At 37.6% G+C, this 15,738-nt stretch overlaps 1 protein-coding gene across 1 annotated transcript in view; it reads right to left on the bottom strand.

Moving 5' to 3' along the window:
- Positions 1-15,738, bottom strand: part of USP34 (ubiquitin specific peptidase 34) — a 180,741-nt gene that overhangs the window by 75,330 nt on the left and 89,673 nt on the right. The window contains exons 21-33 of the mRNA XM_067462788.1: positions 15,450-15,532; positions 14,868-15,022; positions 14,632-14,745; positions 11,428-11,527; positions 11,143-11,302; positions 9,623-9,749; positions 9,397-9,544; positions 7,388-7,488; positions 3,123-3,332; positions 2,700-2,825; positions 1,479-1,601; positions 1,292-1,375; positions 90-176 (exon numbers count right to left, since the gene is read on the bottom strand). Coding sequence (XP_067318889.1) covers positions 90-176; positions 1,292-1,375; positions 1,479-1,601; positions 2,700-2,825; positions 3,123-3,332; positions 7,388-7,488; positions 9,397-9,544; positions 9,623-9,749; positions 11,143-11,302; positions 11,428-11,527; positions 14,632-14,745; positions 14,868-15,022; positions 15,450-15,532 — 1,618 coding nt within the window. The remainder of the gene's footprint in view (positions 1-89; positions 177-1,291; positions 1,376-1,478; positions 1,602-2,699; positions 2,826-3,122; positions 3,333-7,387; positions 7,489-9,396; positions 9,545-9,622; positions 9,750-11,142; positions 11,303-11,427; positions 11,528-14,631; positions 14,746-14,867; positions 15,023-15,449; positions 15,533-15,738) is intronic.

Raw genomic sequence — 15,738 nt, 5'->3', positions numbered from 1 at the left:
AGCGGAGCTGCTTAATTCAGATGATCCGTTGAATAAACATTAGGTGAATTACACATCAAATCCTGATATTATAATGAACTCTTACATACCACAGTCCATGATTCCTGCTCTTTGGGTTCCAAAATCCCAGAGTTAAAGATTTCCAAGAGCTGCTGAAGCCCTCCTGAAGCAACAAACTGCAAGCAAGTTATGAAAGTGTCAATAAGTAAAGGCAGCACATACATGCGTGTCTAGATTACATAATAAAAAATATTTTCCAAATTATTAAACAATTCAACTCATTCAAGGATTCAACTTTATTGTATACCAAGATGCATTAGTATTAATGCTCCACTTGCTCTCTTAAAAGTTAACAGTATGAGGGGTGAATGAAAAGTAATGCCTCCACCTTCGTAACTCCTCAACAGATGGCAGTACTAGTATGTGGCAGGTACTGGCTTGTTCAGTAGACTTTCCTCTACAGTTCCATTTTGGTGGGAAGCCTTAGCATTGAACTGTTGTGTTGTTAAAATACAAAGTAGGGAACCCTGCGCAGACAGTCGGTCAATGCAACTTAAGCAACGTGCAGTCATTGAATTCTTGACAGCAGAAGTTGTCACCCCAAAGGAGATTCATCAAAGAATGCAAGCAGTTTATGGTGATTGTGTTGATGTGAGTACTGTGCATCGTTGGGCGAGTAAGTTTAAATATGTTGAGGTGGGAATATCTGACTTGCGTGACAAACAAAGAGTTGGACGTCCTGTGACAGCAACTACTGAGTTTCACAAGCAAAGGGTTGACAGACTGATTCAGGATGATCGTCATACAACTGAGAGAGAAATTTCAAGCATAATCGGCATTTCACAAGTACGTGTGGGTCACATTATTGCTTTGCTTGGCTATTGCAAGATCTGTAAACGATGGGTACATTGAGAGAACTGTGAGACTCTGGTTGCGGAAACAGAGTGTCAACTTCTTCTGTGACGGCTTCAGAAAACGTATACATCGTTAGCAGAAATGTATCCAATTGTCTGGTGATTATGTGGAAAAGTGAATAGTGGTAGTTAAAGAGCACTTTCTAAGGATTATTTCTGTGTTGGATTTATTAAAGTATTCCCATCCAAACCCAAGTAACGAAGTTGGAGGCATTACTTTTCATTCAACCCTCATAGAATAGTGTATGAGTTAGGTACTTTGCAGCTATGGTTGGTCCAAGCTTCCCCCAATCCAGCTTCATTTCTGCACATTCTAAGCTCCCCAGTTATTACCATAAACACACACTTATATTGTTACCAAGGTAGTAATAACGAACCTTGCAGCTCCATGTGTTTTTACTGTTTTCTATTTGATCTTCACTTGAATCATCAGAATCTGGATACAAATCACTGTAACTTCCCTAAAATGGAGGTGAAAAACAAAATTATATTTTAAAAAATCCATTTTGAGAGGCACCTCATAATAAACATAAAGAATATGAATTCGAAACAAAGGAACATTACCGTGGATTCCCTCCTTATCCTTCTGTTGGGTTTTCCTAGGGCTTCAATGATTTCAAGGGCATACAGAAGTTTATGGGCGCTTTTGATTCTCAAAAGATCTTTCCAGTTGAAAACATCATTACTCTTTAAAGAAACAGAAAACAGCCAGAAAGAAAGTAAATACCAGCATAACAGGAGACAGAGCTGAATGTGTATTTTTATTGCAACAATGAATTTGAATTGTATTCAATCGGCGATAATGGTTCACTCATTACACCATGGTTCCCGAACTGGAATATAGGTTCCATAAGGGCAGTGTTTCTCAACCTTCCTAATGCCCCAACCATAACATTATTTTTGTTGCTAATTCACAACTGTAATTTTGCTACTGTTATGAATCTGAAATGCAGGATGTATCTTCATTCACTGGACCAAATTTGGCACAAATACCCAATATGCCCAATTTGAATACTGGGGGGTTGTGGGGATTGATTTTATCACTTGGGAGTTGTAGTTGCTTGGATTTATAATTAACCTATAAAGAGCATTCTGAACTCCACCAATGATGAAATTGAACCAAACATGACACACAGAACTCCCATGACCAACAGAAAATACTGGAAGGGTTTGGTGGGCATTGACCTTGAGTTTTGGAGTTGTAGTTCACCTACATCCAGAGAACACAATGATGGATCTGGACCAAACTTGGCACGAATACTCAATATGCCCAGATGTGAACACTGGTAGAGTTTGGGGAAAATAGATCTTGACATTTGGGAGTTGTAGTTGCTGGGATTTATAGTTCACCTACAATCAAAGAGCATTCTGAGCCCCACAAATGATAGAATTGAGCCAAAGTTCCCACACAGAACCCCCAACAGAAAATACTGTGTTTTCCAATGGTCTTTGGCGACCCCTCTGACACCCCCTTGCAACTCCCCCAGGGGTGACGATCCCCAGGTTGAGAAATGCTGCATTAGCCAACATTCACAAAAGAGAGGAAAATGCTGAGAAATTTGTTTGAGGCTTCTTCTAGATGTACAAAAACCATTCCTGATTTTTCATATATTTTATGTGGGGTTTTTTTTAAATAAACTGTTTGCTTATACTCTGGACTCTCGTGTGGTGCTGTGGTCATAGGTGTTTCCAGGCCTGGGGTGCAACAGTCTAAGTCAACTCGATGTCTGCCAACGACCACTACTGAAACATATGTCTATTTATACGGAGACTTTCTTCACTCACCTGTTCATCTGAAATATTCTGAAATGCCTGGAGCATATTGGGGCATGTGGGCAGAAGCATTAACAACTCCCAAACTCGTCTTGACAGATTTTCTGCATGAAGATGGAGTTCTTCACATTTTGCACTCTGAATGGGTACACAAAAGGTATCATGTTCATTTAACAAGGCAACCTAAGGTAAAATACTGTATAATAGTCACTTTCCATCTAAAAGCTCTGCAAGATGATGTACACTTTATTGAAGTTACTTTCACAAAGCTGAAAAGGGTGAGCAAGAAATATCATGGAAGTACAGTTATATACGAAATTTACTCTTCCTAAGATGTCACCATATTTTACAAATGCTGTCTGTGTGTGTGAGAGAGAGAGAGAGATAGACAGATAAATAGATTACAGTCTTCTATTAGATTCTGATGAATCTTACCTCACTGTCTTCCATAGCCACTTCTGCTGGAGGAGGTTTAAATGAGGCAAGCATCTCTAACAGATCAAAGAGCGTGGTAAGATGAGGCTCTTGCAGAAGCAAGAGCATTGGAATGTTGTCTTTCTGAGGAGGAGGCAGGCAAGACGCAGGAAGTTGGACGCCTTCTCCCTTTCGCTCCCTCCTTGGGGCGCCCAAGGACACAAACACCATCTTGAAACAAAAAAAAGACCCTTTTAATTAATGTTTAGAAAAACAAAGAGAGCAATACTGGAATTATCCTACTGAGAAGTCAACTCTTCAGAAGATTATTAGCCAGTTGGGAAGTTTGTTTACTAAAAGAACCAACACCGCAAAAAAAGGGTATATGTGGCCTGCTGTTATAATTCTCTCCACCTTTTAACCTAAAGACAGAGCTTTCCAAACTGAGCATTGCAACACGAGTGTGTTGCTTGTAGCCTCTCTCAGGTGTGTCGCAAGAAAACTGCTTCCTCCACCTCACCTGACAAAGGCTGCCTGTCAGATGCTTGGCAAACTTTGGCAGGCTGTTAGAAATTGTGGGTTGTGAAGTCCAAAACACACATGGAGGGGCAGAGTTTAGCCATGCCTGGTTGATACCTCAATAGAGTTGGAAGAGGTCATCTAGTCCCACCTCCTTTAACCAGGAAGGAACACACAATCAAAGTGTGCCTGGGTGGCCATCCAGCCTCTGTTTAAAAACCTCCAAATCGTTTAACCACTACAGAAGTAGGGTGCTGGTGCTATTCGATACATCTTAAATTAATACAATTGTTAGCCATTTTAAAACCATTTTAATATACATATATCATTAACTAGTTGTGCCCTGCCACACGTTGCTGTGGCTTATAGTAAGAATTTTCGAGGTAGATATCTGGACTACCTATTCCTTCCCCCCTTTTTCTTCCCTTTCTCTCCTTTCTTCCTTCTCTACCTCTTTTTTTCATTCCTTCTTTTGCTCTTTGGTTTCATCCTCCCTTCTCTCTTTCTTTCCTTCCTTCCCTCTCCCTTTCTCTACTTCTTCCTTTGTCTCCTTTCTTCCCTCCCTGTTTCCTTCCTTCTTTCATTTTTTTAATTTCCTTTTCTCTTTTCTTCCTTCTTTACCTCTTTCCTGCCTTTCCTCCCCCTTTTCTTTCCTTTCTACTTTCTCTTCTTCCTTCCTTTGGTACCTCTTTCTTTCCTTCCTTCGCTCCCTTCCTTCCCTCTTTCCTTCCCTCCTTTCTTCCTTCCCCCTTTCCCTCCTACATTCCTTCCCTTTTTCCCTCCCTCCCTTTTCTTCTCTCCTTCCTTCCTATCTGTTCTCCCGCAATACTATGGTAGAGTCCCTTCTAACTCTATTCTATGAGTCTATTTAATATAGTAATATTTTGAATTTAAACATGTTTTTGTGGGGTTTTTTTCGGTGATGGTCACTCCTTGGATTGTGAGGAGGTTTGTTGCCAAATTTGGGGTCATTTGGCCCAGTAGTTTTTTTTTGTTTTTAAGGTACTCATTACGCACAGAGCATTTTTATATATATAGATTGCTTTTAGGGTATATGTCGTAATGTTTTCCTCAAGTTTTAGTTTACGATGTCTTATTGTTTTTTATTATTTTAATCTCGATGCATAATTCTTTGTTGTAAGTTTACTGTTGTTTCTGTGCATTATCTTGTATTGTTCTGATGTGTTTGTATTCATTTGAGGCATTGAATGCTTGCCTTTTGTCTTGTATCTGTAAACCACCCTGAGTCCCTTCGGGGAGAGAGGGCACCCTAGAAATAAAGTATTATTATTATTATTATTATTATTATTATTATTATTATTATTATTCAAGTGTAGGTACTGATAAAACCTTTATAATTCTTACAATTTGTTAACTGAATTGCAGTAATTACCACTAAAATTGATAAATTAAGGTAAGAAAATCTGTTGACAATGATGACGTTTGTAATGAACCACATGAAGCAGCTATACAGTACACAAGAAGTGCAAAGGAAAAAATTCCAAACCTCGTTATACAGGATAGATTATATGAAACACACACACACACACACATATACAGTGTGGTTTATGTGTGTGTGTGTGCGTGTGTGTATAATTTTTCATACATTTGTATCTTGTCCTTCTCACCCCCAGAAAGGGACTCAGGGCAGCCTCACAATTAGATGCCCAAAGACAATTATAATAACAATTTACATTTAAAACAACAACTAAAATTTCAAATATAAAACATTCAATTAAAATCACGCATATCTATATCTATATCTATCTATCTCATAAGGGGTTGGTTTTACCTCCACTTTGCTAGTAAAACTGAATTACCGTTTTAGATGTAGGTCTAAAAAGCGTATCACTAACTTGAAAAGTTTGACCTAAGGAATCCCCACAAGTGCCAGAACGAGCCTTCTCCCATTTTCTTGTCCCTTATTAATCTCATAAATTTTACCAACATTAACATAGCACTTTATTGTTTTCCTGCCAGGAGAATATTAAAAACAATGCCTAAAAATCATTTTTATATTTTAGGTAGGTCCCATTTTTCTACTTCTCAAAAACCCACTGGGTTTGGAATTTTGGGTTTATTTCTTATTTGAAACTTGACAGTGCAAACTGGATGACAACCAAAAAATATTTTCGCAAATTTTGAATTGCCTGGCATATCAGACACACATAAAGGCACACATTATTATTACAAATACAATTAATTTCCAAACATTTTGTGGAAAATAGCACTTTTTATTTGAAACTTGACAGTGCAAACTGGATAACAACCAAAAAATATTTTTGCAAATTTTGAATTGCCTGGCATATCAGACACACATAAAGGCACACATTATTATTACGAATACAATTAATTTCCAAACATTTTGTGGAAAATAGCCCTTTGAAAAAACTACTCCCAAAGCCACCAGAAGGCTGCCGCTGCAAATTTTCCAAAGTAAAATAAGAGCAAAAGACTCAGAGAATATATATAGAGGAATAGTCTCTTCATTATGCATTTACAAAATTAGTCAATACTGTATTAAGTCCGACAAGGCTAAAATAGTTTTATGATCTAAGAAGTATTATGAGTTTAGATGGCCAATGAAACTTCCAAACTTCCAAACTTAAAGAGGGAAAGATCTCTCTTTCAGAATGCCTGTTTCTGTAGCAGAGGAGGTGCAATACTTATCAGTTTAAAATCAGTAACCCTCAAGGCAATGTAATGAAAGAAGCTTGCAGCATAATTATTAAAAGAAGGCCACTCTACCGCTGATATCAATCAAACACCAAACAGGAAGACGTTCCATATTCCATTCCATGTTTGAGGGCTTCATACAGTTGTTAAATAGAATAGAAAATAGTCACCAAGGCACAAAGATATAATCATCCAATGATTATAAACAGTTCCCATATGAACAGAACCACTGTAAAACTACAGTCCCAACCCCAGAATATGTCATCTACAGTACAAAAATCTGCCACAGCCCAAGCAGGACTAGCTTTCCTCTATCTCAATTCTGCAGGCATCATAAATTAGAGTTCAGAGAACTGTTTAGAAACTGTGCTCCTAATTATTTTACTTGAAAGCACACCTTGTTCTCTTGAGATAGCAAAGCAGCGGCAACACAGGCTTTATGTAAGAGTAATATTATTTTTTTAAGTGGCTCTTATTTGGAGAATAATAAATGACCATATTGTAAGAAGGCAAAGCAAACAAACGAAGCCAATAAAACCCAATCTTAGGTTCTCTATAAGTCAGTAATGGCACACAACACACACAGCAGACAGAAGCTGGAAAAAGATGTTTGTCCGTACTTCACTGCAATTTGAATGAATCCAAATCCCTTCCACAAAGCTACTTTTTAATGAGGTTTTCAGCACAGTTTGTTAATGCTGATTATGAATTTGCTAAAAGAAAAATGTTCTCATGGATCCTTTCTCTGGTGCGAGAGGCTACCACAAGGAGGATATGGATGGCTCCTCTGCACCCTCCAGAGAATGGCATAGTCTATTTCTGTACCTGCAAGGGAATCATCCTCTGGCAAATCAGAAGATTACCTTTCATGATGATGGAAATAAATATTACTTTATAATGGCTGCACAATAAGCCGCTATTAAGCACAAGTACAAAAGTCAGTAGGAAAGTTGTTCTAATGCTATTCCAGTTACCACTCAAATGGATGCCCCCCCCCCCCCCAATCCATGTGATGCTTCATAGCAGCATGGACACTTGAGTTCCATTACCGTAACATCATAAAATAACGTATTTCATATATTTGCCAATACCTGCATATCTTTAAACCCCAATTCATGAAGAGTTTTTTCATCGTAGTCAGTTGTTAGTTCATGCCCAGAAGAGATCATTCTCACAGGTCCCATGAGACCCCCTAAAAACAAGAACAAAAACTTGCTTGGTTCTTTGATGTTTTTTTAAAAAAACCAAAACATAGTAGTTATTTATTTATGTATTTATTTACAGCATTTCTATTCCACCATTTCTCACCCTGAAGAGGACTCAGGGCAGGTCACAGAACACATACACGGCAAACATTCAATGCTGTTAAAACAGACAAGACAGACAACACATAGAGGCATTATGTCAGCATTTTCCCAACTTCGGCATCTTGGAGGTTGTGCTCTATTCCGGACACAGGAGGTGCTGTTGCTTCATCCTCTATGACGTAGAGCCTTGCTCACTTCCTCCTTCCTTTGATCACTGGTATTTTTCTGGTATTTCCTTTATGGTGCTGTGAAATACCTCCCTGCTTAAGCAGTACCTAATTTCTCTACTCACAGCTTACAGATGTTTTCAAACTATTTAGGTGGACAGTAAGCTGGGCATAAGGTCGGGTGCTCACCCTGACCCAGGCTTCGAGCTGCCAACCTTTCAATTGGTAAGATCTATTGCTGCTGGTGATTAACCAGCTGTGCTAAAGCCCAATAACATTAAAAGAGCCATATGATCCTTTTCTCAAATTAACCTATTTTTTAATTCACTCTCACTGCTCTAGACTCTAAAATTACTCCTGGTCCACAAGATTAAGAGATGGGCTCTAGCACTCCGTTAATAGTAGAACTGGGGGTGGGTTGAGGGGTAATTGTACTGTGAGTGGAGGGTTGTCTACATATGTGTATGTTTATATGTTTGTAATGTATATGGTGGGTGTATTACATTTTTAAAATAATAATAATAATAATAATAATAATAATAATAATAATAGTAATAATAATAGTTTACCAGCTTTCCTAATGATAGTTTTTTAGCATTACTTTGCCCAATGGAGGCATTATACAGTTGTCCTGCTGTGTCCTCATCTGTCCATAGTTCCCCTTTGCCTTTTTCAGATGAAAGGAAGCTACCAAAGAGCCATTCTCTTCTACAACACAATGGCTGAATAGGGAAAGAGTTAATATGAAATCTTGCTGAGGAGCCAGTGGAGACTTCTTTCTAATAAGCAGTTTACCATATATAATCAAGTATAAGCTGAGTTTTTCAGCCCTTTTTGGCATGTATTATTTTACTCTATTATTATTATTATTATTTTATTATGTTACTCTATTGTTACCATTATTATTGCATTTATTATTTTTAGGCTCTACCTTAAGGTTGCCAGAGCGGGCGCTTGCCTAATCTTTCTGGGTAACGAATTTCACAGCTGAGGGACCACCACAGAAAAGGCCCTCTCCCTTGTCCCCACAAGTCATGCTTGTGATGGATGTGAGTGTACCCTTGATGTTATCTGGTCCATGAGGATCACACTTCCAGACAATACAAGCAGACCCCAAGTTACAAATATCAGACTTACAAATGACTCATAGTTACAAACGGGGGTGAGACAATAGGAAGTGAGAGAAACCTACACCTTGGATGGGAAATTTACTCCTGGAAGAATTATCATGGGGAAAAGGGGTCTCAACTGAAGCTTTATCACCAATCCTTGTTTACAAAGCAAGCTAAATTTTTCAAAATCCATTTTTTCACATGGACAGAAAGTGAGGTGGAATCTTCTGAACAGGGGCACAAACCGCAAAACAAACACCACATAGGTGATAGCCCTTCCCTAAGCTACCCAAAGCTCGCTCTATCTATCTATCTATCTATCTATCTATCTATCTATCTATCTATCTATCTATCTATCTCTTTATCTATACATACACATGTATGTATATATGTTTGGAGTACCCATTCTGACTTACATACATTCAATTAAAGAACAAAAATACAGAACCTAGCTTGTTCGTAACTTGGGAACTGCCTGCAATCACACACACAAAACTGCAATTTCACAACTTACCTGGAAAGTCTCCTTTCCGACTACTTTGTCCAAACTCTTGCAGATGAGCTTGTTGGTTTAACTGTTCCTTCTGCAAGTTTTCATACCAATGAGTTACCTCAGCCCTTAAATCAGCCACTTGATCACTTGGATACATTTCAATTGTCATCTGAAAGAAGACATATTGGTTGAATTGGGAATACAGTGCAAAATACCCATAAAAAAGACTCATTTGGCCACAATGTACCTTGTCAGGAAGCCCAGCTGGTTGGCAAACTATTCTGAGAGGGAGTGACTGTTTGTCACTCAGAGCTTTTAAATGGCTACTGATGCCAGTGCCTTCAATTTGCCACTGCCTTAGATGATAAGCAAACCTGACAAGAAAATAATACAGAAATAATATTGTTAGGATTTTCTAACTCATACAACTTGGAAGTACTAAGCATTCTTTTGGGGGCATTGCAGACATGAGGTAGGATGAGTTAAGCCAGTACAAGGCAATGGATTCAAAAAATTCAGAATGTTTTGAACCTTGTTGCATTCATAAAAGAATCACAGAAGTAGCTGTGCGAGCCTAAGACAGCTTCAATCTTGCTTCTCTTCAACAGAACAGATCAAAATGCCTTTGCTATGGACAAGCAATTCAAAAATATCTTAAGATATCTATGATTGAGCTATATTTCAAAAAGATCAAGGTTGTGAAGAATTCAATGGGAGCATTCATAAAAAACAACAGGAAAGACTGACTTTTTTTCTAAGATCTAGAGCTACAAATTACTGATATGACATAACACCCCAAAACAAACAATGCTTTTTTCATATAATCTGAGCACCACCAGGTCCTCAAGCTAGTCAAAAATAAAAGTTTAGCTAAAAAGTTGCATTGTGCAAAAGTTAAAAACAATTAAAATGTCAGTTCTGTGTCTGGTGAGAAATGGCTTCAGAGAAGAGGAGAGATGGAGATGCTGTAGCATCAGAAGACAGGGAGAACCTTTCCCCTAGTCGTTCCTTGGCAACAGAAGATAAGGAGCTAGAAGAGAGAGATCTTTCTCCTGAGAAAACACCTGAGATCAGTAGGAGTTGGAGGCTCAATCTCCAAGAGGAGGGAGTCAGATTGAGGAGGTCACAGAGACTTCATGAGAAATCCTTGAAGCAACAGAGCAGATGTTGAAGACATGACCTCATGGTTTTGTGGTCCTTAAATTAAAATATTCTTTATTAAAAGAGTTAGCACAGGCAATGCTGCGTTACCGTTTACTCCTTGGCCTTGTTCCACGTTGAAGTCTATGTTTAAGTTCCTTGGGAAAGTTTTGTGCTCATGTTCATCGGTTCATGTTTTGAAAGATGTTCCTGTGTTCCTGATTATGGATTTATGCTCATGTTTTGATTCCCGATTTTCCATCTACCTTGTTACTTTTGAACAAAACTCTGATGTGTGGACTATTGTCTTTTATTAGTCTTTTTCCTATTACTTTTTGGGACATTTTGTATTACTTTTTGCCTTTTTATATTTGTTTTCTTCAATAAACTGTTTAGTTAGTAATACTGGACAAATACAACAGAGTGTTGGGCTGTGACTCAAATTCCCCGCTCAGCCATGGACACCCACTAGGTAACTGTGGGCAAGTCACATTCTCTCAGACTCAGAGGAAGGCAAAGGCAAACTGACTTTGAACAATTTTTTGCCAAGGATTGTCATCTTAAGAGTCACCAGAAGTTGGAAAACATCTTGAAGGCAGAGAACAAAAACAGATGCTTATATTTTACCTTCTCCGAAAAGCTTCTAAATGAGTTTTAAGCATCAGAAGTCCTCGTTCAATAATGGTGAGACTTGAGTGAGAATCCTGCTCGAGATTACTGGACGCAATCATCAGGCTTTCCATGCACTTGCTAATAAATTCTTGCTCTTTCTCCAGACCCGTTTTTCCTGTAAGTTGATTCAGAAATAAATATTCTATAAATGTGACTAAATGAATTCTAATCAGGAAAAAAAGAGAATGTATCCCTTAAAGAATAGTTCGGAGAACCATATCAAAAACTGAATATGCATACCATTAATATAATAGGAGTTAATATACTGTATAGCTGCACGGCTCACGTCTCCAGATTGTGCTCTTAAAGCAATACCCCAAAACTGGTCCATGCCACACAACTGTAAAAAGAAGTGAGAGAATATTTATTTATTTATTTGTGGCATTTATATGCCGCCCTTCTCACCCCAAAGGGGACTCACGAGTGGCTTACAAGATGTATGTGTGTGTGGGTGTATACACACACACACAAACAATATATTATATTATTAGCATAGTACAATATCAGTATTAAATATTACTATATTGTATTATACCATTATATTGTAACATTATTAGTAATATTACATGTAATATAAATACATAATTAGAATATCATATTATTATTAGTACTAGTATTATATTGCATTACACTATAATATTATAAATAATTTCTGTTATATAAATAAAAACACAGATAATAATAATAATAATAATAATAATAATAATAATTAAAAACTTTATTTGTACCCCGCTACCATCTCCCCAAGGGACTTGGTGCAGCTTACATGAGGCCAAGCCCACAACACATACAATAAACAAAAGAAATAATAATAATCAATACAAAACAGTTAAAATAAACTCAAAACAGAAAATACACAATAAGCGATAACAATAACATATCGCAATATACAGCATTTAAAAACCCATGGCCGGGCCAAATGTAATAATTCAAATTTAAAATCAAAAAGTGCTGGGCATGAACAAGATAAGACAAATTAAAATAGGGTTTTCAGAGAAAGATGAGGGCGTATTCCATTTGTGGGTATTTCCCCACAAAACACACAAACGTGTCTATATTCTTTCTGTATACTATCATGTTTATGATCCAAGTGGCCAGACGTATATCTCACATTACAGAATTTTTAACTAGTTTGTAAAGACACACCAGATCATTAGAGCTAATATAATGATAAAGGACATTAGCAGATATGGAAGCGCTGTTCAACAGCATCTGGGTGGCTGCATATTCTCTACTTGTATGTTTTATGTATGTGATCTATTTGCATGCTCCTCCCACAGCCAACACAGCTTTGAGGAGGAAATCAGGAAACAATCTGTTCCAAGGACTCACAATGTAACATTACATTTAAATTGAGACAAATTATGCTTTAGAGTTAGCTATGTTTTGTGAAACGAATAATTTTTGAACAGGAGTTTGTGGAAATGGTTTTTCAATAACCCACAGTATAACTAAAGTTAAAAACAAAGTTTAAACAGTGATCAATTGAAAATGTAAGTAACAACGTATCATAGCCATTATCAGATTAGGACAGAGATTAATTGGGTTGCTGTGAGTTTTCTGGGCTGTATGGCCATGTTCCAGAAGCATTCTCTCCTGAGGTTTCACCCACATCTATGGCAGGCATCCTCTATTGAGGATAATGGATCACTGACCATCAGGGTATAGATCATGAACTGTTAAGATCACAACCCAATCGGAGTAGCAGAGTTTATTTGGTATTTGATGATCATTGGGAATGTAGATATTTTGTTTACTGACAACTTAGTGTATTTAGAAATACAGGCACATTTCTTGTCAAGGGTTAAAACTTTGGTAACGTTTCAGAGATTTTGTATCTTGAATTTATAATCTTTAACAGTTTCTTCATAAACTATGTTGCTTATACAGCACACTTTAGTGAGAGTTTACTTTCAAATAAAAACACAAGCCTCAATAGTGTCAAAGTTCCTAACGTTAGCTTCTGTATTCTGACAGACTTAAACTCCAACAAGTTTTTAACAGGCTCAAGGTTTAACTGATATTTCCTGGCCTCCTGTTTAAAACTGAGTCAGTCACATGACCTGCAGCCCCTCCCCCTGCTTTAGGTATATAGAGATAAGGAATCTGCAAATCAAATAAGACTTCAGGTTATAAAATAATAATTATAAAAGCAGACAAACATCATATAGAGGAGGCTTGAGAAGACTGCTTCCTCCATCATCCTCACAGGTTGTGAGGTCTGTTGGAAACTAGGCAAGTAGGGTTTATATATCTGTGGAATGTCCAGAATGGGAAAAAGAACTCTTGTCTGTTTGAGGTGAGTGTTATTGTTGCAACTGATCACCTTGATTAGCATTGACTGGCCTTGCAGTTTCAAAGCCTAGCTGCTTCCTGCCTGGGGGAATCCTTTGTTAGGAGGTGTTAGCTGGCCCTGGTTGTTTCATAGCGCCCAGAAAACTCACACCAACTCAGTGATTCTGGCCATGAAAGCCTCTGACAACACACAGAATAATTGTTTCAAGTCAGAGGGGTATCCAGGTTTGTTCAATTACATTAAACCAAAGTGAGCAATTGTGGCCCTCAAATGTTTTTGGTTGATGTCTCCCATCAGCCCTGGCCAGCAGAGCTTCTGTCAAAAACATCTGGAGGAGAACAAGTGCCCACCTCTGCATTAAATTATATCTGTTTATTTATTTACGACATCTACGTGCCGCCCTTCTCACCCTGAAGGGGTGAGAGCCCCCGGTGGCGCAGTGGGTTAAACCCCTGTGCCGGCAGGACTGAAGACCGACAGGTTGCAGGTTCGAATCCGGGGAGAGCGTGGATGAGCTCCCTCTGTCAGCTCCAGCTCCTCATGCGGGGACATGAGAGAACCCTCCACAAGGATGATAAAAACATCAAAACATCCGGGAGTCCCCTGGGCAACATCCTTGCAGACGGCCAATTCTCTCACACCAGAAATAACTTGCAGTTTCTCAAGTTGCTACTGACATGACAAAAAACCCTGAAGGGGACTCAGAGGGGCTTACTCTCTCTCTACATATATATGTGTGTGTGTGCGTGCGCACAGTACAATAACAGAATTATTACTATATTGTACTATATAATTATATTGTAATATTATTAGTAATATTACATGTAATATAAAATATATAATTATAATATTGTATTATTATTATTATAATGTATTACATTAAAATATTATAAATATTATATGTATATACAATATATATTATATTATTAGTAAAGTATAGGAGACAAGATGGAACTGTCTTCTGCCCCCTTCTCTCTTCACTTTGGAACAGAGAATTATAAAATACCATAACATATGATCCAGGATACTGAAGTAACTTCACTATAAAGGGACTTAGCAAAAGCCACTGGTTCACTATAACAATCCACTAAACACTGAAGGGTACATCTTAGAAAGAAAAGAAATTATAAATCAATAGTCTTGCTCACCTCTGAGTTTGTACCACCATCATAGGCACTAGTAGCCAACCGAGCCAAATTACATAAATGCTGAAACAAGTTTAATCCAGTCATACTAATTGTTTCAGGTTTCAGCTGAGGCATCTAAATAAAGAAAAAGCATGCTTACTTATAATGAAGATGATAATTAACAACCATAATTAAGCTTATTTTCAAACAGAAAAGCTAATTGGTTATGTTTTGAAGGAGCTTGGTTTGTCTTCTACCTTTTCTAAAAAAAGATGCTTGTAGGTTTCCATTCCCATGGCATGCTGGTCTTTACTTCGTACTTGATTTAAGAACCAGTGGAGAGCATCATCATAGCATTCAGAATCTTCGACCAAACAATGCCATAGTATGTCTACTTGTTCCAGACTCAACCCTAGAGATTCAAAACGATATAGGTAAGTATGTCTCCCCACCTGACACACCCACAGTAAAAGTAATCTTACACTGATCCAATTATAAATTCCCATCTACTGATGCGGCCTGGATTATTGTCTGAATTAGAACCACATCCTTAGTCCACCCAAATCACAGATATCTTGAAAGAGCACTAGAGCTGCAAATTTTACACAGCTTAGCCACTCAAAAATCCTTTTTAGGTGGCTAAAACATATTTTAAGTGGCTAAAAATATATAGTAAAACCTTGTAAGTGGAGAGGAAGAAGGTTGTGTGATGAAGATCACACAATATTCTTCTCCCTCTCCACTTACAAGGTTTTACTATATTGCTATATATTTTATGACTATCATACAATATCAATAACCAAACAAAATTTTAGTTGAAAGAATTAATGAGAACTTACTAAAGTGATCTGGTGATCCCAGGGTTGAAAAAACACATGTCAAAAATTGGAGGCGCACCTGAACTTCTGCGCTGTGGCTGTACCTGTTATGACAATGACAGATTATTTCAGTTTATTACAAATTATTACTATTTTTCTTTCCATTGCTTATCCTCCAAAATAAGTTCATACTCCTTTACTCATTTTTTTGCCAATTTAAAATCAAAGTATTCAACTGTTGAAATTGTGGGGACTGTCCTACACTCACAATACGTTAGAAAAATATTTCAATATTTCAAGTTATGGAATT

This window comes from Anolis sagrei, chromosome 1 (genome assembly GCF_037176765.1).
Source record: "Anolis sagrei isolate rAnoSag1 chromosome 1, rAnoSag1.mat, whole genome shotgun sequence".
In the NCBI taxonomy this organism is placed as follows: domain Eukaryota; kingdom Metazoa; phylum Chordata; class Lepidosauria; order Squamata; family Dactyloidae; genus Anolis; species Anolis sagrei.
Note: the sequence above shows the minus strand (reverse complement) of the source record. Positions and strands in the feature narration are given on the sequence as shown.